We start from the raw sequence: 25,727 nt of genomic DNA on the forward strand, positions 1-25,727 counted from the left end.
AATATTTTGCTCGATAGAAGTCTTTCGACCCATTAGACAGCCATTTACCAAAGATAACATCATTTCAATACTTTGTTATTTTAAATATATTATTTTTAGATTATTTATTTATATTTATAATTGTATAATTAAAGTTAAATAAAAGTTATTTTTAGCTAAGCACCATTACTAGTTACTACGATACTTAACTAACTGAAAAGTATTTTTTTTAAAATAAAAAAACTCCATAATGGTGATTGAAAATAAATTTATTAAATATATGAGTTTATTACATTAAATTCTTGAATGCAAATAAATAAAATAAAATGAACTAAATGAAGATGAATATCCAATTTAGAAATCCGAATTTATTAATTATCTTCTAAATTTTTATAAATGTTAAGATATATACACAGAAAAATTAACGTAATTCAAATCCGAAAAATCCAAATCTGAATTTTGGTAATCAAATTTAACGGCCAGAATTTATACGTAATTCTCAGCAGGGATCCGATTCAGTATTTATAGCCACGTGTGTGATATAGATTAGAATTTTATTAATGAAAACTATGCCGCGGTACACCGTATAATTCCTCTCCTTCCTATTTAAGGGTTAGAAAGCTCTTAGTTGCTTTCTCAATGTATCCCTTACTACTGCAACTCTCACTTCAAAAACTTGGAAAAAAAGTTTTTGGTTGATTATTTCCGGTGAGTTGTAGCCGGGAAGTCTCACCGGCGATCTCTCCGGAAAAAAGGTATTAGGTTATTGGATCTCTCACTTGTCGTAATTTCTAGGCTTTTTGTAATTTTCACCATTGCTTGCAAAAAGCCTCTTTAAGCTCCATGCAAAATTCAGAGAAAAACGAAAGAAATCTGGGGTTTTAACCTTATTCCTGTAAATAGAAAAATGCTGATTTTTCTCTTTTTAAAAATCGATTAATGCATGTGAAATTTGTGATTAAAGTTATATTGATTTGATTAATTTGCCCTTTCAACTTCTGAAGGTGTTTTGGAGATTGAAAGAAGCTTGGTTTTTGATTGATCGGAGAAGAGTCTGATTGCAAGTAAGCAACTTAGTTGCTCATGTGTTGAGTCTTCGGCGAGAAATGGTATGATCCCAACTCTTGTCTATGCTCTTTTTATTGCATGCAAATGTTTTGTTCAAGTTTTGGTGCTATATTGTTACTGATTTTGATTTTTCTCCATTTCCTCCCTCATTTTTTTCGAGTTTGTTTTGGTGTACTTTGATCAATGCTGCTTCTTGTTTGATATGAATATTGTTCTAATGAATTAAAGTGCCTACATGGAGAATTTGTAATTCTCTTACTGAGTCTAATTGTTGTTAGTTGAATGGTACTTTGGTGCGCAAGAAATTTAAATGCATAAATGACTAATGAAGATTGGATAATGACTAATGAAGATTGCATAAATAATCCTAATGAAGATAGATTGTGCTTTAGATATGCATTTATGGTGATTCTTGATAAGTCTTATCATGTTGGAGGATTGACAAATTTAATTTTTTATGTTTTAACAGAAACCCTGATGATTGTTTACTATAGATATATGGCTGGTGATTTATATTTGGCTCCATTAGGTCGGAATTTAAATGTATTAGTAAAAGAAATCGTGATTATCATATGTTTTAGAATTGCAGTTATGGTGATTAATAATAGGTTCCTTAATTTCACACCTTTAAGGAATTTAAATGTCTTAAGAAGGATAGTCAGTACTAATAAGTTGATTACATGTATTTGAGATGCGGATATGTTGATTAATGTTAGGTTCCATCATTTAGTAGCTTTGAGGAATTTTTGTGTTGTAATAAACGCTGCTGTGCTGCACGTGTAGCCCAAATATTCAGATATATTGATTTATGTTATTTTCGTATGCTTAAATGTATTAACAAAAGTAATCATGACGGTTATTTTCTTAGTTATGAGAATAAGGCATACCGTGTGAAGTTTGATTAAGTTGGAATCAACAAATTTAAAGGTTTTAATAAAAGTTATGGTGACAATCATGTGTCATATGTATGAATGCTCCTGATGAAAGTGAATGAAAATTTGAAGAACATGTCCTTGGTATGGTGATTTATTTAGGTTTCATTGTGTTGGAACATGAGGAATTTTAATTCTCAATGAGAGGAATGCTGATGGTTACATGCCTCAGATATGCGGACATGGTGATTTATATTTAGATTCAACCAATTTAGAGCATTAACATTAGCAATTTCCGGGACTGATATGCTGATCTACACTATTTGCATTTACCAGCTGTTGGTTTTTCTGTATTTTCCCTTTGTTATGCACTAGTTGATGGTTTGAGGGTCAATCCACCATATCAGGTGGGTAGAATCCTTCTAGAAGAGAAAGGACACGTTTCCTTTTGAGAATATTTTATGTAAAAGATTTTGTGGTTACTGTAAATTTTAACATTACCAAATACAGATGATGAGAACAAGATCTAATATTGAACGATTTAAAGCTAAATAAGTACTCTAATAACCATATGAATGAGATTCATATTAATAATTAATTTCTTTGTTATGTCAACTGAATCTTTTGGCTCACTCTTTCTAAAATTTCATTGTGAAAAGAACTTTGTTTTTCTTTTGACTCCATGAAAAGCATAAATTACCGAATTGGGCTGCAGTATGTTTGTCCATCATGTGTATTGTCTAACTGGTTGAGTTGCCCTTTTCATAGTGTACATCTTGTTAGAATTTCATAGAAAATCTTTAAGGGAACACCTTTTGTAAATAAGATTTCCTTCTCTGTTTTACTTGACCAAACAACTGTAGCTTTTTATTTATCTTAATAACAATGTACATATACAATTATATAAATGCGTGGACATTTAGTGGGTTTGCACATCCTTTTCAATTCAGATGGTTCTCATTTCAATTCTGTGAAGTGGGTGCTTATATTCATGATATGTAGAATCAAAACCGTCATAGCATCAACACCTATTTTCTTTAGATGCTTTTCATTGTTTCATAATCATCATTGTACACAAGCTTCTAGCAGGAGACAGCAAAATCTGTACGGTTAATAATTCCCATGAATGAGCGAAGCTGCTTTCCCTCTGGGCTCCTATTCTGATCTGGATTATTCTTGTACTTGTATCCCCTTGCTGCCTTATTTAGATTACATTTTAAGATGAAATGAAAAAGGAGTAACTATTGAATGTTCAGGATTACTGTAATGAGGAACTTGCTAGGTTGTTTATTTATATTATTTAGTTTTCTATTACTAGTCTTATTCTATCCTACTCGTTGGATTTCATAATTCTGATCCAAAGACAAAAAAACTTGATCCCGCCAGAAACTATATGAATAAATAAAGTTGTCTCTATGTCAATAAAATTCCCAATAGAATTAATGTATATATAGTCTCTTCAAACTTATTGTAAGGAAATTTATGCTATGTATGTTGTAACTTTAACGCCGTAATACTTCTCGTTTTGGCCCAGATCTTAAGTGTTGACGCATGTCCTAAATGTATCAAGATTTTTAACAAATTGAAGATATCTTACTGTATTAGGTCCTAGTTAGAAATAAAAGGGAAGTTTTCGAATCTTAAGTTGAATTGGCTACAGCCATTACCATTAAAGGCAGGTTTATTTAATGTCCCTTGCAAGTTTGCTCATGTGTCATTTAGGTAACTCTTTGAAGATTTTAAATACCATGATATGATTATAGAAACCTCATTATAAGCATACCTGTACAATGACCTATCTTGATAAGTCTTACTGGTAACATCTAAGAGGGAAATGTTTCGGAGGATTCTTTTTCTGAGCTTCACTAGGATCTGAAAGGAACTGAAAAATTTATTATTCCTGATTGGACAAGCACGCCAATTGGAATTCAGTTTTGTTCATGTAAGTATAAAGGTGAACCTTTCGGCTTTAACTTTTGATGATTGTTTCCTTGGAGACCTGTGTTTGTTTACCAACTAATTCATACCCTGAAACTTATCTGATTTCTATGGTAGGCTTTGTTAGATTGACTTGAATAACCCTCTGATGGATCTATCAGACTTTAGCTTGTTTACCACACACACACAAATATATATTCTCTTACTGATTTTAGCAAGCGACATTTTATGCTTGATTTATGTCTCATAATTTTCTGATTACATGATTTCTTTGGGTTTTAATTTGTGTTGTCATAGAGTTCTTGTTTCACTCGTTAGTTCCTCTTGTCATGCGATAACAAATATTCCCACTTTGATTATTTGTATTATTGATTTTGGGCAGGCTTTCCAGCAAAAAAGTTTACAGATGCGGAGAGATGGTGCTTGCCTAACTAATGGAGAGATGGGTTATGATGATTCTTCAAAATCTGAAGCAAAGCGGGGTCATCAATGGTTTATGGATGCTGCTGCACCAGAGTTGTTCAGCAACAAGAAGCAAGCTATGGAATCCTTAAACAGCTGTCCGGTTTCAAGAATTGCAGACGCCAGTGTTTCTCCTTGGTCCAACGCTTCCTGTTTCCAGTCAGCTTCTGGCCCATTTGGTGACCATCTATTTGGATCTGAGCCCATTCGAACAGCCAACATGGTTGATAGGAACATTTCTTCTACTGATACTGGGAATATGAGTATGGGAAGAAAGGATTTTGAGGATCAGTACAGTATTAGTTCATCTTCTGGTTTGTCTATGTCCCATACCACTGAAGATGCCTCTTCATTTCTCAGTTTTGGTGGAATAAGGAAAGTTAAGGTCAATCAAGTTAGGGATTCCAACAGTGGCATGCCGGTGTTAATGGGACACCCTTATAGAGGAGTTAATAGCACATTTTCAGTGTCTAATGTTTTCAGTAAAAATGATAATGCTATATCTTTGGGCCCAACTTATGGTAGTGAGGATGAAAATACCATCTCAATGGGCCCTACATTTAGTAACGCAGATGGCAATTTTATTTCAATTGGTCACACCTTTATCAAGAGAGCTGGTGACTTCATACCTGTGGGCCACAATTACAAGGGCAATGAGAGTACTTTATCTATGGGTCAGCCTTTTGACAAGGAAGATGGCAATTTTATTCCGATTGGTCAGTCATATGAGAAGGGAGATGCCAACTTAATTTCATTGAGCCCATTTTATGGTAAGGGGCAGGAAAATTTCATTTCAATGGCCTCTGAATATAGTAAACCAAATGAGAGTGTGGTTTCGATGGCATCCTCTTTTGATAAGGAAGGCGATAATATCATACCAATGGGTCCATCTTATCATAAGGCGGACTGTAACATCACAGCAGTGGCTCCTAAACAAGACAAAGGAGGGTCTAATATTCTATCTATGCATCAAAACTACAACAGGTGCGAAAGAAATACAATATCTTTTGGGGGTTTCCATGATGAACCGGAGGCTAACCTCTCTGGTAGTATTATTAGTTGCTATGACTTATTGATGAATAATCAGAATTCAGCACAAGCTTCAGAAGCTCCTTGCCAGCAAGTGTTGGTCAAGTCGAATAGTACTGATTCAAATGTAAATAGTGCATCAAAAAGTAGTTTTACAATTGATACCAACCTGAAGCATAAAGAAACTGTGACATCGAAAAAGGTTTCTCCCAACAATTTCCCTTCCAATGTCAAGAGTTTGTTATCAACTGGTATGCTTGATGGGGTGGTTGTGAAGTATGTTTCTTGGTCACGGGAGGTGAGTCATTTCCTATACTTAACTTTTCATCGGTGCGATTTCACTTATGTTACGAGACCTTTTCATTGGCAGAAAAACCTTAAAGGATATATACAAGGGACCGGGTATATGTGCGGTTGCAACGACTGCAAGTTTGAAAAAGTAAGTGACTGAAAACATAATAGAAACTGAAAAAACAGGAAGAAAAATAAAAGCTGAAGTTCTTATTTTCTAATCTGCGGTAGTAGTATACATATGTCCCTTATTTAATACTTAGTAATTAACTCCTAATAAAATACTTTACTGGAAGATATAGTTTATCCAGGGATAAAGATAATAAGGATTCATAATCTTAAAAGACTCCTAAAACAGTAAAGTAAATATAGTTAGGACTCTAATACAATTTGACTGTAAGCAACTTGTTTGGTCTCTGCTTTTCAGCCATGTTTTAAGATACCAACTGAATGTGTTCTTCGTTATGAAGTTATAGGAAGAGAACTAGATTACTAAAGCTGAGTATCATTACTGTATAATTCAAAATCTATTGTGCAGGCTCTGAATGCGTATGAGTTTGAGCGCCATGCTAGTTGCAAGACCAAACACCCCAATAATCACATTTACTTTGAGAATGGAAAGACCATCTATGCAGTTGTTCAAGAGCTCAAGAACACTCCTCAAGAGTTGCTTTTTGATGCAATTCAAACCGTGACAGGTTCTCAAATCAACCAGAAGAATTTTCGCATCTGGAAAGGTAAAGTGGCTGTTTAGTTGACTGACATTACTTCTACTCTTCATCTTTTTCTACGTACCTGCGGATTCAGATATGGTTCTCTAAGGAGTCTTCAATTTCGTGGAATGATTTTAAAATATTGAGCATATTTGTATGAAACATATACTCATATTTAGCATTCACACCTGAGTTTGAGTAATGCGGTGCTCTCAGACCCCGTCCTTTTTTCTCTCTGTAAGTTTTGTTGACTCAAATTCCTTGTTTACTTTTTGCAGCATCATACCAAGCTGCCACCCGTGAGCTTCAGCGTATCTATGGAAAGGATGATGCTGTTGTGTCATCTTTGAGATGAAGACTCAGCCTTTCAAATCTTGTGAGGTGGGTCAGATCTGTGCCCAGCAGCTTGTATCTTTGTACTAAACTATATACTTGTTTTGGGATTTCAATAATTTATGCAGATAAATGCTATATGTATCTTGACTTTCCAAAAATTTCTAAATGAGATTTGATATTTTGACTAGTTCTGAGATTTAGAATTTTAATTATCATGTTACAGGTACTAGTCTTGTACCTACCCCAACAGGTAAGCTTTAATTCTTTTGCCCCGAATATAGGTACTTTGTGTTCATGTCGAATATGGGTATTTTATATTCAAGTTCGAGTATGTGTAAAATATAGGTATTTTATATTCAAGTTAGAGTATGTGTTCAATATGGGTGTTTTATATTTAAGTTCGAGTATGTGTCCAATATGGGTATTGGAGATACAAATGTTGCATGCATATTTTAAACATGAATATAGGTCAAACACAAATTTTGGATAGAGAATGAAGAATCCGAATGATGATATAATCATCAAGCGGCTTATTTGTGCACATTAGCTCAATACATGTAGGGGGGAAACAAAACTACATCCTTAATTAGTAGACGTTTGTTGTGGGGTTTCAAACAGGTTCAACGCTAGTTATCACCTTGTTATGGTTTAAATCCAGGACGACGAAATCTTGATATGAAACCATAGTTGTGATATGCTCATTCATGTCAACCTTTTTCACATAATTTCCTGCTTCCGTTGATTGTTGATCCTTGCTCTTACCCCACAAAACTAGATAGAGGCCAGCAACAATTACAACTGCCTCAAGTACCCTATAAGAGGTTGCAACAATTACAATAACATTCATTACATCCACGACCATAATAAACATAACATTATTGTAATTTAATTCATAGAAAATTTTCTATAGCAATTTTATAATTAATATAGCGGAGAAGAGGGATTGATATAATACCTTCCTAAGTATTGCACCTCGGATAGGATAAAGGAGCTCAAAATTGCAACAATAACCATGCTTAGAGGATTAAATGCAGTGACAGAAACAGGTCCTCTGGTTTACATTATTACTCCTTGAACATAATAATCTACCCGGAACAGACTACTCCCTGCAACCAAACGCAAGTTATTATGGTCGGGGAAATATTTTATGATGTTACATTAGACGAATTGAGAATTTCTTACACTGTAAACTGCAGCTAAGAGTTTAACATCCAAATGAACAGACCAGACCGCAGCATTGCCAGCTTCCATTGCCACTGGTACAATGCTTCCTTCAATGGTGCCCGCCAAGCAGATTAACGCTGTTAGGGAGAGCTCAGCAGGGTATGATTTTAGGGTAATTGCCTATAAAAAAAACCATTACATTTTTGTTAATTAAAATCAACCCGAACCAGTTGGCTGGTTAATGGAGAAGATTAATGAGAGAACTTACCTGTAAAATGATGAAACCGGCCCAGCAAAAACGGCCAACAGTGATCATGAGAGCACCTTTAATCGGATCTTGCTCGGGTGTCGATGCAGTTGAATGTACAAGTAAGCTATTTGATTTGGTTCACGGCAACTGCAACATTGGTCCATTAATCAATGCATCAGCAGCATTGTTCCCCCAACGGTCACAATTGTGCCTAATATCTTTGCCTGGCTATGGAATTTTCTTATATTAACCTTCTCAAGCCTGCAACAAATTTTCCCCATAGAATCAAAATCTAACTTTCTTTATATATTTTAACGAAACAAAACAACTCTTGAAGACATTGGTTATTTTTTTTATCCATTTTGAACTTCAAAACTTCTAAGAAATTTTGTTAAATTATCTGCTTAATCTCCATCCTTTTACATTTGGATCGATCTAAAGCTTAATGACTTCTAATCTATAAAACATAGTTTATTTTAACTCAGCAACCTTGTCTTTTTATCTCATAAAAATATTATTTACGATAAGTATTTATAAATATTTCTGGATCAAAATAAATACAAAAATTTGCATGAATCCACATATAACCAATCGAAAATAATCAACTTAAAAAGAAAGGGTTTGTATATAAGGATGGATACAATATTTTGTACAAGGTAATATGAATTTCTCGATATTTATATTAGAAGTTTAAGAGCTGTAAAATTATAAAATTCTATTTTGATCCATGCCTACATATACATACGTATTTTTGTGTGTGGATAATTTATACATACATATTGTCTCATGTTAAATTTGGGGGGGGGGGGAAAGCATCAGCATCGTACTTGTTAATATTTAATTAATATTTCGAGGAAGTATCCCTACAACTTTGGCATCCTAATCAGATTACATTCACAGCTCCATTTTGACATTTTGAGAACAAATGGAAGTCAATGCTCCACTAATGAATTTAGTGAGAATTTAACAAGTTGATTAATATCTTAATCTTGATTTTCTATGGATTTATAAATTTAGCCGACGGAATTTCAATTCAAGTGGGTTACATATATTAAATTAAACATGAATAATTCTTGGCCTCAAATCCTGATTTTAGGTGGTAGAAATTGGTGGCTTTAAATCAATCTTGTTGTTCTAAGTTCCCACTAATTATCAATTTGATTTAACCATTAAATAAACTCGATTTTAATAATATAATCGATTTGTTTGATTTTTAATATATAAAATTAAAATTACCAAACCGACCACTAATTTTGTTTAGGACACAATCCGAAAACTATGGACTAATTTCCAAGCTTGTGTTTTCTCCGTTATTGCATCATCAGGGGGCGGAGCAATAGCCAACTAAAATGGCTTTTTCATGTGGTCCTCGTTGCATGCTACACAATTTTTTTCAATTGTTTTTTTTATTAATGTGATTATACGATAATATCTATTCAATTTTTTTAACGTTCACTTTCATGGTAAATTTAAATAGTAAAAAGTTGCTCCGAAAGTTATAAAAATAAATCAAATAAACCCTTGATTTAGTTATATAGTTTAAGTTATGAATTATGATTAATTGGGGCTTTTATATCAATATTTTTAACGTTTTGTAAAGTAATGTGGTAGATAACATCATAATTTATGTACAAAAGTACGAACATAATAAATGATATGATAGTTAATATAAAATCTGATACGTGTATCAAATTACTTTCAGCGGTTAAAAAATATTGTTGTTTCTAAAGGTTCCAGGTTTGACTACCAGTGTTTGTAAATATGTTTGAGCGTTCATTATAAAATAACTTAGAATCTTTTAAACTGATATTATCTGACAATCACCTCAATTTCATCTAAAAATGTAACACCCCAAACTCGTATCCGACACGGATCTGAGTCCGAGATGTCACATTGACTTTTCAAACATTTTTCTTTACAAAATGACTAAACTTTAAAATTTATAATTCAAGAAAATGATTGCTTTTCATTTATCTAAAATCAATTGGTTTTACAAAACATATCAGAGCTTATACAAATTAAATCTTTTAGACTATATGCCAACTACATTCTATATAACCAAATACATATACTCAAATACAATTCTGATCTGATCTGTGAAAAGGAGAATCTGACCTGTCTTGCTACTCTTCGCTTCTCTTCTCGCTTTCTGAAACCTACGTGTGAAACACTCACACGCCAAGTCTATGACTTAGTGAGGCATATAAAACATATAATGTAAATTCCAAAATAACAATGCATGAATAATTAATACTATCATATCATATACAAGCATATATCCATTCATATAACAAATACACACATGCACATATATCGTCATATTCATTCTTAGTATTATCAGTAATTCCTCTTATTAGATTATCTCATACTTAATTATTTGCACACATCATCGATCACACATATCACTTTTCAAGAAAACAAACATATTATCATATCAACTTCTATACTTTACTTCATATTACCAAAAGCATATACATGACATATAGAGTATTTATTGTTATCTTTGTTTAGCCCATGAACACATGTGAGAACTGAAGGTATGCGAATACATAGAGGTTGTGCACATTGCTGTCACCACAGCTCGTATAAATGCACCGAAGTGCCACGTAGAATTTCACCGAAGTGCCGCATAGAAATGCACCGGAGTGCCATATAAAATGTCCATAAGGATCAATCATGTGTCCCAAAGGACCTCATAAATGTTCCAAAGGATATATATATGTCCCGAAGGATCGCGTAGACCCTCGACTCTTGGCTTGCCAACTATACATCTAGCTCTCATGACACATAACATGGGCATTACCATTTATAATAATTTATGTCACTTATTTCACTTAACATATAAACACATGTAATCGCGTAGCTTATGTCACATATTCTCGTATAGTCTCACATAACCACATATCACTCATCTCATAACATATGTTTTATATTTTATTATCTTATATTCACATAGATAATACTACATAGCATTTAAATCATACAGTTCATATTACATAGCTTATATATTGTTCTTATATCTTCTTATAGCCATATAAACACCAATATCATCATTCCCTAATTTATATTAAATGTTCACATAATCATTTATATCTATATCACTTAGCTCATGTTTTGTTCTCTTATGCTCCCATAGATCATGTAACATATATTGTAGCATACCAACATATATCACTTATATAACTTCATTTATATACTAATTCCTATATTCCCTTAATTCAATTTCATATTACTCCTGTAACTTTTACCTATGACTTCATAGATCTTTACCATGTAATTCATATATCATAGTTCATCTAAGCAGATTATTCTTTCTCATATAGCTTATCTCACATATGTTTATCATTATTTATGCTTATCTCACATATGGATTGTGCGGTATTGTTCATGTATTACGAGAAGTTGTATCTATTGTTCGATGAACAATGAATCAACTATATTAATCAATATAGACAAAAGCATTTATGGATGTAGTATCATTGTCTCACAACTAATTGGGAAAGAGCAAATCCTTTTGGCTCGTCATCGTCAACACTGTCCAAACCATCACAACCGACACCATCATGCCATCATTTATAGATGCAATATTCGTTATATTGTTTCTCCTATCCTCAGCCCGAAACAAGGTTATTATATATAATAGTATCAAACACAGATTTTATTGCATATGCATCATTGTTGACAAGTGATACTCCTCTATCGGTACCATCATAACTAGTTCAACTAATAGCACCATATTCACCAATGACATTTTAAATTTTCACCTTCACAATCGTTATTCTTCACAAGTTATTTATCAAGGTAAATTTGAGTCGCATTGATGAATCATTTCGTTTGATCAATACACGATAACGGTAATGATATTAGAGATAATGTTGGACAAGAAGACAGACAAGAACGATAACGATCCCGTATGTTTAGAGATCAGATGGATTTACACAAATCCATAACAATGGTCACTTGAGTTCAAGAATATTTTATTCCCTTTACGAAGCACTTGCTGCAGGGTCCTGCTCATTAATTTTGAGTGTCGTTGGCTGTAACCGAAAACCAAGACATCATTTCAAGTTGCAAATTTATAATATTCACATGATTACACGACCTGAAGAACTTAAAATAAAAGTTGCAGAGAAGAGAAAATAATACCTCCGCCTTATCATCAGATTCTTCCACATTCAAATTTGTAAAGAAATCTATATTAACAATATGAATTGTATTTCTTGCTTATCTATAAAGGCACCAGGCCATGCTTGTATAGCTTTTACAACATAGCTCACTCACTTCACACATACACACGTAACTAACTCTCAACAGCCCTTAACTACCTTAACTGCACTCAACCTCCTCAACTGCATAACAGCCTATAGGCCTAACAAAATTTGTCTTTGCACTCTGCAAAATACATTATGTTCCAATTAACCAATAGTAATTAACAAAAGATCCGGTCAGCAGAAAACGGTTTCAAAGAACTTGAATATATAAAGGTCCCACATTAACTATGTAATATTAATATGTAAACCAATATCCCACGTTAACTATTCAAAAAATAATAATATCCCACATTAATTATGTAATATCCTATGTCAAATACAATATATATTAATCTTCAGATTTAATTTGCAAATATGTAACACTCTCGGTTGGAACTTAAATATTAGTCATGTATAATTTGTTACATAGATGATTAATTTGCACCTTTTCAATAGCCTTTATGAAAATATTTCCTAGCTTTTCTCCAATTTTCACATAGCCGATAATAAATCAACTTTATTGAATCTTTTTAAGAATGAAATAACAATCAATCTCAATATGTTTTGCAACATAATGTAAGAATGACCAACCAAACACACACTTCAAATTTATTTATAAGGTATTATATTTTAATTTTTTATTCATAATTTTTTTATTATTAAATTTAGGTTTAATATAAAAAAATTTAAGGTTTAACTATTTTCTCATTTAGGTGTCTAATTCCCCCCCCCCGGTCAATTTACATGATTAACATTACCAACGTTAGCATTTAGGTACCTCGTCCATCACGATTGTTAAAAATAATTGATATATCATACGTGTCGCGTTTATAAAATTTTAAAAGATTTATTTAAAATAAAAAAATAAAATTATTATTATTTTTTTAAAATACTTAAAATTATTAATATATTTTTAAAAAACTCAAAATTTTGAACATCTTAATTCCAAACCCCTTTATCAACGTCGCTCATCACCCTTTATCACTCGTTGATGAATAGCCAATTGATCGGACCTCCAATGTCATGGACGTTGTCACCGACCAAACCTCCATTTATGGCAATGAAAATACTAAATTTTAAATTTATAATTTTTAACCTTAAATCCTAAATTACTCAAATCCACCATCACCCTAGCGACCAATAATAACAAGGATGACAACGACAGCGATAATCAACAAGGGAGACGATAAAAGCGGCGACGACTAGCAAGTAAGATGATAAAGGAATGGAATTAGGGTTAGAATTTTGGATTTTTTTATTGTAATTTTAGAGAAATTATATCTTTAAAAAATATATATAATAATATTTTTAAATTTCTTTCAAATAAAATTTTCAAAATTTTATAAACGATATACATGTTAGATAACATTTTTTTTAAAACTTTTGTTAGATAACCATTTTTTTCAAAATTAATAAAAAAAATTAAATATCCAAATAAAAAATATATTTTAAACAATTTTTTAAATATTAAGACAAATAATATGAATTAATCTATTGCACTTGATAAAGAAAACCTGTGAAGGAGAGAATAAATATTTACATTTCTAATAAAGAAATAAGACAAAATAGAAAAAGAGTGGAGATGCGGGGTATCGATCCCCGTACCTCTCGCATGCTAAGCGAGCGCTCTACCATCTGAGCTACATCCCCCATATGCTTATGATTTGCATTTCTTATTTAAGAAAATATATAGTCGTGGAAAGCACGAAGCTCAACTCAGGGAATATGGAAATGGAAGACACTTTAAAGTTGTTTGTTGAAACGATTTTTCTTGAGTTTCGTGTCCCACCAGTTCTTTTTTCACCCTGTTATTGGTATGGTGAGTTTTAAATGTTAACGCTTTTTCATGGTATGGTGAGTTTCAAAATGACAAGCAAAACGTTTGTTTGATCATTTGAATCCGGTGGTTGGGTCATTATTGACATTTGGAGATATTCCCTTCTCTGATTCCTGATGTTTATCTTCTGTATTCTTTTTTACTGTTTTTATTATCATATCTGTTTCTTGTTTGATTGCTTCAAGAATTTTCATGCTTTGTTGTATTTTATATGTGCAATGGTTAAACAACTGTCTTAGTAATTGAGAAACAGGGTCTGCTCCAGTTTGATTGTTCCCCCTTTGAAGTTCAAATCCAAAGAACTCCTTCCATTCAAATCCAAACGAGGTCGAGGTAAGTAAAGAAAATGGGAAGGAGTAATTATGTATCAATTTAAAGCATTTTCTGTTTATGGTAAACAGTGAATTATTGTTGCATGCAATAATTCCTTCCATGTTTGATTCACAGATGCCTGCTCCTGAGGTGGGCTCAAGTTCGGCTGTGAACTATCTCGAATATTTTCGTGGCCACGTACTTGATGAAATCCTGGTTAAAAAAGTAGGTGAAGGAATCTAAATTTTCAACTCAAACTTATGAATTCTGAATAAGTTTTGGCGTTGTATTATATAGGAATGAGGATCAGGACAAGCAAAACATAGAAGAAGACGCGCTGAGGATATTAGACAAGCAAAGGTCTTGTATGTCTTAGTAGGAAAAGTGCAGCATCATCACCTGCATCAGTGTGGATACCGACTTAACTTACTCTAAAAATTTATGGTTTTCGTAAAAGCAAACGTTGTTAATAACTTTAGCCTACTCAACCAGTTCCCCTTTCTAAACAGTGTAGGGGTATAATGTTTAAGTATCCCTTTCTCCGTCCTTAGCACCCCCGGCAGGTCCAAAGAATGTATCGAGGGGAGCGGATGGAGTAGTCGTCCCTCTTGAAAATATAAAATTATCATATATTTTAAATTTTTTCTAAATATTTTATATTCAAAATTTATTTTTATCGCCTGAAGTTTTATAAATTCGTATTCTCTTGAAATTTTAGTTCACCTCGAACATAAATTTTTTTTGTGTCCATCCTTGGACAGATCTATTTATTATTTATCCTGAAATTTTAATTTCTCTCTCTTAAATCATTAATTTTATCAGTTGTACACATCCTAGAATTTCAATTTTCTTTTATTCATTATTAATTTTACTGATTATATTCATCTTAAAATTTTATTTATGCTAACTTATATAAAAATTATATTGTTAATAATTTTTAAAAAATAAATGCAATATGTATAAGATAACAAATATTTTTAACTTTTACGTTTGAGACACTTGAAATAATAACATTTATAATATTAGATACTTTCATTAACCAAAATAAAAAGTTTCAACAGCTAAATGAAAAAAAAATAGTTTAGGCACTATTTTTGAATTAAGCATAAGTTTAAAAGTATGTATAGAAAGGGGGAAATAGAAGAGTATCATTTTGTTCATTGGAAAGAAAGATATGGAGGCTTGCAAATTAGAGAAGCGAGGTAAGTTCTTCATTTTAACGTTGACCGGCAAATACTAGCACCGCTTAAACCCGACCCGAGTCGACGCGATCCGGTCGGCACTTAACCGAATCCGCTCCGACTCAAACTCACTTTCCGGTTCCGTTCTCATCACTACTGCTCACGGCAAGTTCTTCTCCAACGGCTATGATCTCGCCTGGGCAGGCTCTTCACCCGAAAAGATCCGTTTGTTGTCTTCCAAGCTCCGAGATCTCGTCGCTGACCTAATTTCCTTTCCTATGCCTACGTCGCCGCCATCACTGGCCAGGCCTGGTTCTTCTCCAACGGCTATGATCTCGCCTGGGCAGGCTCTTCACCCGAAAAGATCCGTTTGTTGTCTTCCAAGCTCCGAGATCTCGTCGCTGACCTAATTTCCTTTCCTATGCCTACGTCGCCGCCATCACTGGCCAGGTCTGCGCGGCCGGAATGATCTTTGCTCTTTGCCATGATTATGCTGTTATGAGGAAAGATCGAGGGTTTGTGTATATGAGTGAAATGGATATCGGGCTGAAGATTTCGGCTTGGTTCATGGCCGTCATAAGGTGATTATTACTTCAGAAAATCTCCTTTTTCACCTTTATTTCGACATCTCGGATGAATTATTATCTGTCATTTTCGCTATTTTTTTAAAAATAGTAAATTTATATGTTTTTCTTCAAGAATCAAATAAGATTCAGTCAAGATTTGGATTTTTATTTCTTTTATTCAAACATTCATTGCAATTTTATTGATTTCAGCTGCAAAATTGGCGACGCCAGAGTACGACGAAACGTGGTTCTGGGAGCGAGGAAGTTAAACGGCGGAGCAAGCTGTGGAGAGCGGAACTATCGACGCTGCGTTCGAGACGGCGGAGAAGACAGCGAAGGGGCCCTGGAATTGGGTGAGAAGTTAGTTAGAAAGGGGAACGGCCAAGTTTACAATGAAAACAGAAAGCAGCTTTATAAAGATTTTAGATAAGCTTATATTTGATGAAACTACCGATGATGTTAAGAATGTAACAATTGCAATATCCAAAATGTAACACCAGTGGTATTAGTTTTATCTTATTATACATAAATTTTAATCATAAAACAATTAGATAAATCTTATATATTCAATGGGTAAATTGTGCTTTTAGTACATAAATTATTAGTTTTGATCCATTTTTAACATCTAAATTTTTAAGTTTTTCAAAATCACAACTAACGTTTAATTTTTATTTTATTTTAATATTTACTGTTAAGTTTTGAAAAAGAAAATAAACGTCATGAACCAACACATTTTTAGTGCCTAAATCATATTTAAGTTTTGAAAAAAATGAAATTGTAGGTATTAAAATAGATCAAAACTAATAGTTTAGATACTAAATGTGTTAAGTTTTTAATGACGGGTATTAAAATGAAACAAAAATAAACTTTAGATATGATTTTAAAAAAAATTAAAAATTTAAGTATTAAAAGAGACAAAAACTGATAGTTTATGTATTAAATACGTAATTTACCCTAAGTTTTAATATTTCCTATACGTTTTCTTTTTTTTTTTAACAGTTTTACAATTTCTACTTAAGATAAAATAAAATAAAAACTCTACTCCTAATGAATATTTAACCCCTAATTAAAAAAATATAAGAATTAATTAAAAAATTCAATTACATTATTAACATTTTCTATGAATTTTCAATTACTCTTAGACGATGACAGTGGTTAATTTGCTTTTTTATCACACCCTCCGTATTTCTCGAAGTGAATGACAGACAAATTGTAGCCACATAAAATATTCATTAAAATGGCGATTCTATTTAATTTTCTTTTTTATATATAGTTTTAAAGATTTTTTTTTCATAAACGTATTTTTTACGTTTAGATTGACATTAGGCTTTGTTTATATCTTAACTAACAAAATTTTCGAGGGATCTTTTGATGAGACCACAAATGTATTTTTGTTTATGCTAAAACCATGCAGCTCTATGGTTTAAAAAAGATTTTTTATACCTGAATTAAATTATCTCAGTAATTAAATAAATTATCGTTATCTTTAAAAATCAATAATTCGATTATCATAAAATATAAAATTATTTGAAATTTTATTATCTAATAATTAAAATCCTTTAAAATTGATACCATTTTATAATCATACTAAATTAACAAAATAAAAACATTTCGATTATTTTACGGAGAAATAGAAGTTTGAGACTACACCGATATGAAGCACATAAAATCAACACAATTTTTTTAAATTTTGTTTCAAACATAAAATCGAGGGTAAACTATAGAGTTTGTCACTTTTGTTTCATTTTTTTTAACGCATGGTCACTTGATTCAAAAATAATAATTCGTAGTCATTTTCATTTTATTTTATTTAAGATGTAGTCATTGAGACGTTAAACTTCGTTAGTTTGATGATGTGACACGTTACTAAAAGGGTCTAATTTTTATTTTAACTCTTGAACTTTAGATAAAATACTAATAATGGATCTTTTTGTAAACTCAAAATTATTTAAGGACAAATTTAATTTACCCCTTCTTTAATATGTTTTCTTCCCCAACCGTCTTCTTGCGGCACACTTCCCTCTTCTCTACAGCCGTGAAAATGCACCCGCCTTAGATCGGCATTGTTTCACTCTTTTCGGACCACCACAGCGGTGGTCAGGTTACCCAAAAGCCTAGACCCCTCTTTTTGTTTTTTAAATCCCGAAAATAAACCAATGGTTTATATTTGAGAAGGAAAAAGTAAAACCACTGGTTTCGAAGTAAACCATCTCCCAACTTTTTGCTTATTTGCTTATATCTCTGGGATCTACTCTGTTATCTTAATTTGCTTATTTATTAGTATCTTAATTTCCTTTGTCTCCATAGATTCCTATAGCATTTTGCTTCCACGATGATAGGGTTCCTAACTTTCCTCCTTTGGCAACACTTTTTTTCTCTCTGCAAGATTCTATCGTTTTCTGAGAGTTTTATACATGCATGAGAGTGTGGCTCTGGTGGTTCATTTATGATCTTGTGGCTTACATTACACTTTTAAAATCTTGGTTTTCTGCCTGCTTTTAGTGTCATTAGTTATTATGATTGCGCTACTTCGCCATAGATGTTTGTTGCTTTGGCATGCAACTATTTATGTTTATTCGATTCTGGTTGATATTTTTTTTTATTTTTACGAATCGTTTTGTTGAATCAGTAACAGTTGATTGTGATGATATCTGAGTGATAATTTGACTTTACGATGCTTTATTCATGCAAGTTACCAGAAATGTGGCCATATGTCTCTAAGATACTGCATTAACAGTTCTGCATTTTGTTGAGATACGAGTGATGATTGTCGCTGCAATTGTTCATTGTATGTCGAATTAATTAGACTTGTTTACCGGTTTCAGGAATGGGAACAGAAGTTAGGTCGAAAAGCTATTTGCCAGGATTTTACTCAATGAGGGATCTCAACAAGGATTCTAATTGTTGTAGCTCGCCGCTTTCTTACGGAGATAAAACCTTGACAAATGGTCAATACTACGATAGCTTTTTCCCGAAGGCCGTAGCAGATTCATATCATCAACCTGACAAGGACCGATTGAAGAGAAAAATGCTCGAACATACAAGGGTAAACTAGAGGTTTAGTCACTTAATTTGAAGTGCCCGTCTGATTCATCCGTTTCTTCTTCCTGTACTTTGCTTTTCCATTGGTAGAGAAGAGGGAGGTGTTCGGCGCAAGAAGATGGGGTTGTGGAAGAAAACATATTAAAAAAAGGGGTAAATTAAGCTTTTGTCCCTACATAATATTTTATTTACAAAAAGTTCATTTTTAGTATTTTATTTAAAGTTCAGGAGTTAAAGTAAAAATTAAATCCTTTTAATAAAGTGACACATTATCAAACTAACGTAAGTTAATGTTTAAGTGACAACATTTTAATTAAAATAAAACGAAGTGACTATTAATTAATTTTTTAAATTGAGTGAAAATACATTTAATAAAATGAAACAAAAATATCAACTATGTAGTTATCCTAAAATTAATTAGGTATATTTGTCAGAAAACCAGACATTTGTTTTAATTATTCTGTCCTAATTTAGTGAGCAGACTCGGCCCTGGTTGACTGTTAAACGAAGGCACATGTAAGCTATCTAAAGTTATCATTATATACATAAAGGATAATAATAGTATATTTGTACTAACATATCAACTTGTGGCTGTAGTTTAGTGGTAAGAATTCCACGTTGTGGCCGTGGAGACCTGGGCTCGAATCCCAGCAGCCACAAACTATGTTTTTTATACAATTCCGGCTACGTCAGTTTTTATTATGCGCTGATGATTGATGACGCTCAACGACTAGGATCATTTGCCAATCTTGTAATAAATATAAACTTTTCATTGAATAACCATAAGGCCTATAAAAAAATGATCCAATAAATTCAAATACGCCATATTTTTTCCCGACTTCATTATTTTTTTTTTGTCTTGATTTTTTAATAATTTAAAAACTAAATAAAAATATAAAAAATTAAAGATTAAAATTTTAATTATTCCACTTAAAAATTATCATATCATCCTACTATTAGCAATTTAACTGTGGAACAGATATGTTCAATGGTAGAATTATTTGTCTAAATTTGAAGGTCTGTCTTAAATTTGAAAAGGATTGGATACATTAGGTCTGATAATTGTGGTTCGACAAAATATTAGGCCCATTTTAATATAGGTTAGACTTGTGCTTAACATTGAAGGCCTAAATCCAACTTCAGTTTCTATTTTTATATAAAAAAAAGTATATCATATTGTTTTATTTTTATTTATTCCATGATTTATACCCATAAAAAATTGAATTTATAATATTGAAATATGATAATGCAAACACTTAAAATGGTGAAGAGAACGTGGGACGTGTGCTTAGGTTATGCAGTAGGGCAAGAATGGTGTGGAATCAACTGATTAAAGCGGAGAAAATGCAGGATTTTCTCTCCCTCAATGTTAAGGAACGGTGACCATCTGCATAGGATGGAAGAGTGATACATTTTTTTTTTATAAATCAGGGATGAATACAAGGTAATTATGTGTTTAAAGACTCTAAATCTTTTAACTATAAACGCTCGTATTCCTATATACGGTACTCGAACTTGGGATATAACATAAAATTCTTTAATCACTGAGGTCGCTTGGTTCATATAAAAGAGTGATAAATTTTATTTTCAGTAATGTTGACATTTTATGGACACCAAGATATAAGGTTCTGTTTGATGATTATTTTGTGGAAATGAAAAATGTTTCTGATAGAAGCATGAAGTTGAAAGCTAAATATGAAAGGGGAATGAAGTTACAAGTAGCAACGTCCAGTGATGGGTTGGGTGAAAACCACCGGTGATGGTGGCTCTGAGGTATAGCAACGGAGCTGCTGCTTGTAAAGTTACAAATACAATACTAGCCATTCTCATGACATACTCAGGCCCTAAAACAAATACTTTAACCTTCAAGAAGAGAGAAAACCCCAGATTTCAATTCAATGATTCACAAATTAAATTAAATGCAAGGACCTACATGTATGTAAAATGATTATTATGTCAATAAAGATGAACTGTCAATAATCATGATGAATCAACTACGCGCAGTATAACAAAAAACAAACATATAATATAAAAAATGCAGTTATAATTCATATAGAGTTCCTCATGGAATGAGGTTAGGAAACAATGAAGCACCAAGCACTAACATCCCTACCTGTATCACAATATAGATTCCTCGAGATCCATGAATGGTCGCTCACTCCATGGGGAGGGACGAAAGCAGACATGGACCTCGTGCTCTTCTGGTCCTCCACGATGCTTGGGCACAATAATCTCGAGCATTGTTCCAGTCTCATCATGGTATGCTTCCAGTTTAGCATTTTCAGGAATTCGGTTCGGAAGGGGAATTTCTCTAACGAATTCCCCCGCAGGGCAGTGCTCGGGTGCTGGATCTGTTAGCTTAAATGTCCTATCACGCCTCTTAATGAGTGGCATGCATGCTGTACTCACACACGATACCTTTACAATTCCATGTGAGGGAGTATTTCTCCAAGTAACTTTCACCCTTTGAAGATCCGAAAATGGCAAGCTGACGATGATCAAAAAGCTCTCATCATCTTCATATATTGTTTTTGCTGCTGTTACAGGCCCATATACATTCTTCATTACCCCACTAAATTCATTCATCCATGTTGGCTCAACTGGGTGGATTTTCATATCCAAAACTCCGTTAGAATACAAATTATTTGGTAAACCAAGATCCTCATCATTTCCGTTCCAGAAACAGTCCTTCTTCCGTTTATAACAGACAGGAGATAAATCCATCCCATTACCATTGCTATGTTCTATCAGCTGAGTTGATAAGTTCAAACCAGTATTGTTAAGCAGCTTTCTAGTGTGGGAATTTAAATTACCCTTTAAAGGAGCTGGGGGTCGCTCAAGCTCAAATTCTGTGCCGGTAAGATTCCTCCAAGCTGCAAAATCACTTGCTTCAGGAGGAATAGAGAAGTTCATGTCCCTGCCGGTAAGTTCTCTCCATCTCCTCTTTTCTTCATCATCAAGATTCGAGAGGTTTGGTGACGCCACAACTTCAATCCCATGTAAACACTGAGGATTAGAGAGACCCCTGTAGTGTTTTCTCTGCATTCTATGAGATCTAACAAAACCATTACCAACACTAAACGGAAACGGGGGCTCTCCTTGCCGAGAATGACCATTCATGTAACTCCTCAACTGCATCTTACCAAGTGCATTTTCGGGCCTTTCCTTGAAGACCCACATATACATGTTCTCCATGTCATGCTGAACCAAGAACGAATCTAGCTCCAAGTCTGACTTGTCATAACCGGACAAACCATTGCTGTCTCTGAGTACCTTAGATTTTGACTTTCCATTTAAAACAGGCTTGAAGTAGAAAGTAAAGAAAAACCAAGCACCCCATACACTGTCAAGACGCTTCATACACTTCTTAGCCACTTTTGGGACATTGACAACCGCCTCGTAAATCTGGGGTGCAAGGCTAACATCTAGGATGTCACATGAATCGTTCCATGCCAATGGAGGTGGGCTTGGTTCAGATGATAACGGGAGATTGATATCAGGTGGGCGAGAAAGCATCATAGATCGATTCATTTCTCTCTCCAATTCATCTGGTAGAAAAGAGCCCGAATCCATAGACAGAAGTGTAGACGGGTGATCAGACTCCATTGACAGAGTTGTGAGAAGAGCTTCCCCCATTATTTTTCCTTGCTCTTCTAACTATTTCCTCTTTCCCACTGTTTAAAACTTAAAAACCCTAACAATCAACAAAAGCTCCCTGTAGATATCTTCATAAATCAAATGAAAAATCCGAGAAAAACAGTAGATTCATAAACCAATCAATCCACAAAACCACTGGTAAACCTCATAAAAATCTTCATGATTCAATTCCAAACACAACAAAATCCACTAAGTTTCATCAATCAATCAAAATTCAAACTACAGCTGAATACGAACATGGCCAGTAACAATGTTAAACCAAAAACCCAACCTGAAAAAAAAAACATACACAAATACTCAATTCAATCTCAATTTTTCTATATAAAAATGGATTCAAAATAATCAAAATGATGATTATATCAAGGCCGAATCAAGCTAATGTTTCTATTATCTAAGATCTAAAATACCCTAAAATTTTAAAGATTCCAAAATTTTCATTTTCTATTGATTTTCTTACCCATCAAACCAAACAGAATATAAAGTGGAAAAAAATCAAATCCATGATTCTACAAGTACCGGAATCCAATAAAATTCCAACAGAAAAGTGAGAGTCGCAAAAGAGGAGCAGATTTAAAAGGAAATCAAATCAATCACGCACAAAAAACCCTAACCCTAAAAAGTAAGGTAAAAAAAAGGAAATTGGTATGTAATATTATTACCTAAAAGGAGAGGATTTGAATCCAGATAAAATTGAGCGCTTGAAAAATATGATCCCTTTGAGAGAGAGAGAGAAAACGGAATCTGTTTAAAGAGACGGAGTTGAATAAGGAAATGGTCGAGACATCGGCGCCGTTTCGAACTGACGGCGTTAGGTAACGGAGACTGTGACGGCAATTTTTGTTTTCTGGACAGAGTAGCGTAAAACAAGGGTCAAATGAGGCGTCTCACTCTATGAAACAGTTTTTGATATATACCGATGTGGAGCACGTGTCGTACACGTGCCATAATCTCCCCCCCCCCTCCCTTACAAATAGAATGAAATTGTTTAAAAAGTGAAAAATACTAAATTTTGCGTTATATATTTTTTAGGAAAATAAAACACACACTCGGTATATATTCAAAATTTTAAATTTATTAAATGAATAAAATAATTGAACTCGTTTACATTAACAAAATAAATAAAATAAGTATATTTGATTTGAAATTTATTAAATGTATAAAATTTAAATTAGATTGAGTTGAAAAGTACAATTAAATCTATAAAATTTTCCCAACACACAAGCAACATTGCAATGACCTCATCAATTCATAAGATGTCATGTACATCTTTAAATATTCAAAGCCTGAGGAAATTTTTTAATAAAAAATTTAGAGGAAAATAACTTATTTGCCAGTAAAGTTCATATTATTCTAATCTTATCCACTTTTCATCATATTTATGTAATTTTTTATCACCTCATGATTTGGGTTTTTATATTATAATATTTGATTTAAAAAATATATATAAGTGGGTGAAATAACTTTTAAATATTTTTAAATTGCTCATTTATAAAATCTAAAAAGTATTTATTTTAATTTTCAAGTGAGGTTTTTGGTTGATAAAAGTCAAACGAAACCGTTAAAGAAAACTAATAAAGAATCTAATTATGCGTATGCAAGCTTATCAGGATTTGCGCATATTAGAAGAAGTAGACAAAATTGGAGGGGCACTTGAATGAAAATCCCTTCGGGTAGCTAAAAGGCCGCGTTTACATAATTTTCTGAAAAATAAAATAAATAAAATAAAATTATATTGTATTGTATTGTATTTTATGAAGTAATATGACCAAAAAAAATTAAGACTGTGCTTCATTTATTGAAAATGATTTTTGATTTTTTATATATTTTCGTGTTTGGTTAAAAAAATATCATGGTTAATAGAAAATTATAATAAAATTATTATTTAATTTAATTATACAATGTAAAATATTTTAATTTTATATGATGAATGAAAATATATGACTGAGATTAACAGTAAAAAATGAGAAAATACTCACTAGATAAAAAAAACAAAGAGTTGATATTAGTCACCTATTTTTCCTAATCCAAACGTCTTAAATCTATATAAAACTAAATAAATTTTATATTGTGTAATTGGATCTTATTCCTTATAGTATTATTGTTTTAATAATATGCTTAATATTATTACTTATTTTAGGTTTTGAATAATATTTTTACTATTTAAAGATTATAAATTTAAATTTACTTAAATAGACAACGACCCCTTATTTAGGAATTAAAGTTATAAATAGTTTTAAGCATTTTTTATTTCTAAATTTTTGACACCTAATTTATCAAATGATCAAACAAGCACAGCTTAGATTAGATTGGATTGGACTTATGCCTAATATTATTAACACAAAAAGTAATTTATAATATATTTTAAAAAATAAATCATATTATTAATCCTAGTCAAGTCACATTTAACTACTAAAATTCAACCAATTTGGCAATTGTAAATAAAATAATGTAAAAGTTAATTGAAAAGAAGCATGATTCCCAATCTTTCACTTTTGTAAGGTGTTGTGCCCATATTCAGTAAAGCATTCAAAGTGGCCTATCGCCCCTCCTCTCCTTTCTTTCTTTTTCCACCTTAGACTCTCGAAAAAGAAAAATGTATGCACTTCTAATTCATTTTTTTAATTTCAATGGGACAATTTTGAAGAATCAATCACCTCCCTCCTTATTTTAATCGTTTATAATTTGGATAAACAACATGGATGATCATCTAACTGTGATAGATTTTAATATAACAATTATTTTTTAATTTTGTTAATCAGATTACTTAAATAACTGGTGTT

At 32.4% G+C, this 25,727-nt stretch overlaps 2 protein-coding genes, 1 long non-coding RNA gene, 2 other non-coding genes and 1 pseudogene across 5 annotated transcripts; 3 read left to right on the forward strand and 3 right to left on the reverse strand.

The window, feature by feature from the left end:
• Window positions 1–620: 620 nt before the first annotated feature.
• On the forward strand, window positions 621–6,863 carry LOC120219159. The gene is made up of 6 exons (XM_039216032.1): window positions 621–734; window positions 984–1,088; window positions 4,240–5,646; window positions 5,719–5,787; window positions 6,178–6,376; window positions 6,631–6,863. The coding sequence occupies exons 2-6, from the start codon at window positions 1,086–1,088 to the stop codon at window positions 6,705–6,707; spliced, it is 1,755 nt and encodes a 584-aa protein (XP_039071963.1). The 5' UTR covers window positions 621–734; window positions 984–1,085; the 3' UTR covers window positions 6,708–6,863.
• A 913-nt stretch (window positions 6,864–7,776) lies between these two features.
• On the reverse strand, window positions 7,777–8,356 carry LOC120219163. Its single transcript, XR_005525284.1, has 3 exons — window positions 8,121–8,356; window positions 7,871–8,032; window positions 7,777–7,794 (listed from the first exon to the last, which is right to left on the reverse strand). It is a non-coding gene; the product is annotated as an uncharacterized LOC120219163 (long non-coding RNA).
• Window positions 8,357–13,929: 5,573 nt separating this feature from the next.
• TRNAA-AGC lies at window positions 13,930–14,002 on the reverse strand. Its single transcript has one exon. It is a non-coding gene; the product is annotated as a tRNA-Ala (tRNA).
• Window positions 14,003–15,662: 1,660 nt separating this feature from the next.
• Window positions 15,663–16,762, forward strand: LOC120219054 (annotated as a pseudogene).
• A 3,115-nt stretch (window positions 16,763–19,877) lies between these two features.
• On the forward strand, window positions 19,878–19,949 carry TRNAH-GUG. Its single transcript has one exon. It is a non-coding gene; the product is annotated as a tRNA-His (tRNA).
• A 1,314-nt stretch (window positions 19,950–21,263) lies between these two features.
• Window positions 21,264–23,810, reverse strand: LOC120219160. Its single transcript, XM_039216033.1, has 2 exons — window positions 23,607–23,810; window positions 21,264–23,218 (listed from the first exon to the last, which is right to left on the reverse strand). The coding sequence occupies exon 2, from the start codon at window positions 22,924–22,926 to the stop codon at window positions 21,409–21,411; it is 1,518 nt and encodes a 505-aa protein (XP_039071964.1). The 5' UTR covers window positions 22,927–23,218; window positions 23,607–23,810; the 3' UTR covers window positions 21,264–21,408.
• Between the last annotated feature and the right edge of the window lie 1,917 nt (window positions 23,811–25,727).

The sequence above is a fragment of the Hibiscus syriacus genome, unplaced genomic scaffold (genome assembly GCF_006381635.1).
Source record: "Hibiscus syriacus cultivar Baekdansim isolate YM2019G1 unplaced genomic scaffold, ASM638163v2 tig00110204_pilon, whole genome shotgun sequence".
In the NCBI taxonomy this organism is placed as follows: Eukaryota; Viridiplantae; Streptophyta; class Magnoliopsida; order Malvales; family Malvaceae; genus Hibiscus; species Hibiscus syriacus.

What these genes read in the sequence shown, in the direction of transcription:
- LOC120219160 (XM_039216033.1), bottom strand. Translation starts at nt 22,926, where the DNA reads ATGGGGGAAGCTCTTCTCACAACTCTGTCAATGGAGTCTGATCACCCG.
- LOC120219159 (XM_039216032.1), top strand. An exon ending in ATGTTTCTTGGTCACGGGAG is followed by an intron (nt 5,647 to 5,718) that starts GTGAGTCATTTC and finishes TTTCATTGGCAG; the next exon opens with AAAAACCTTAAAGGATATAT. An exon ending in ACGACTGCAAGTTTGAAAAA is followed by an intron (nt 5,788 to 6,177) that starts GTAAGTGACTGA and finishes TCTATTGTGCAG; the next exon opens with GCTCTGAATGCGTATGAGTT.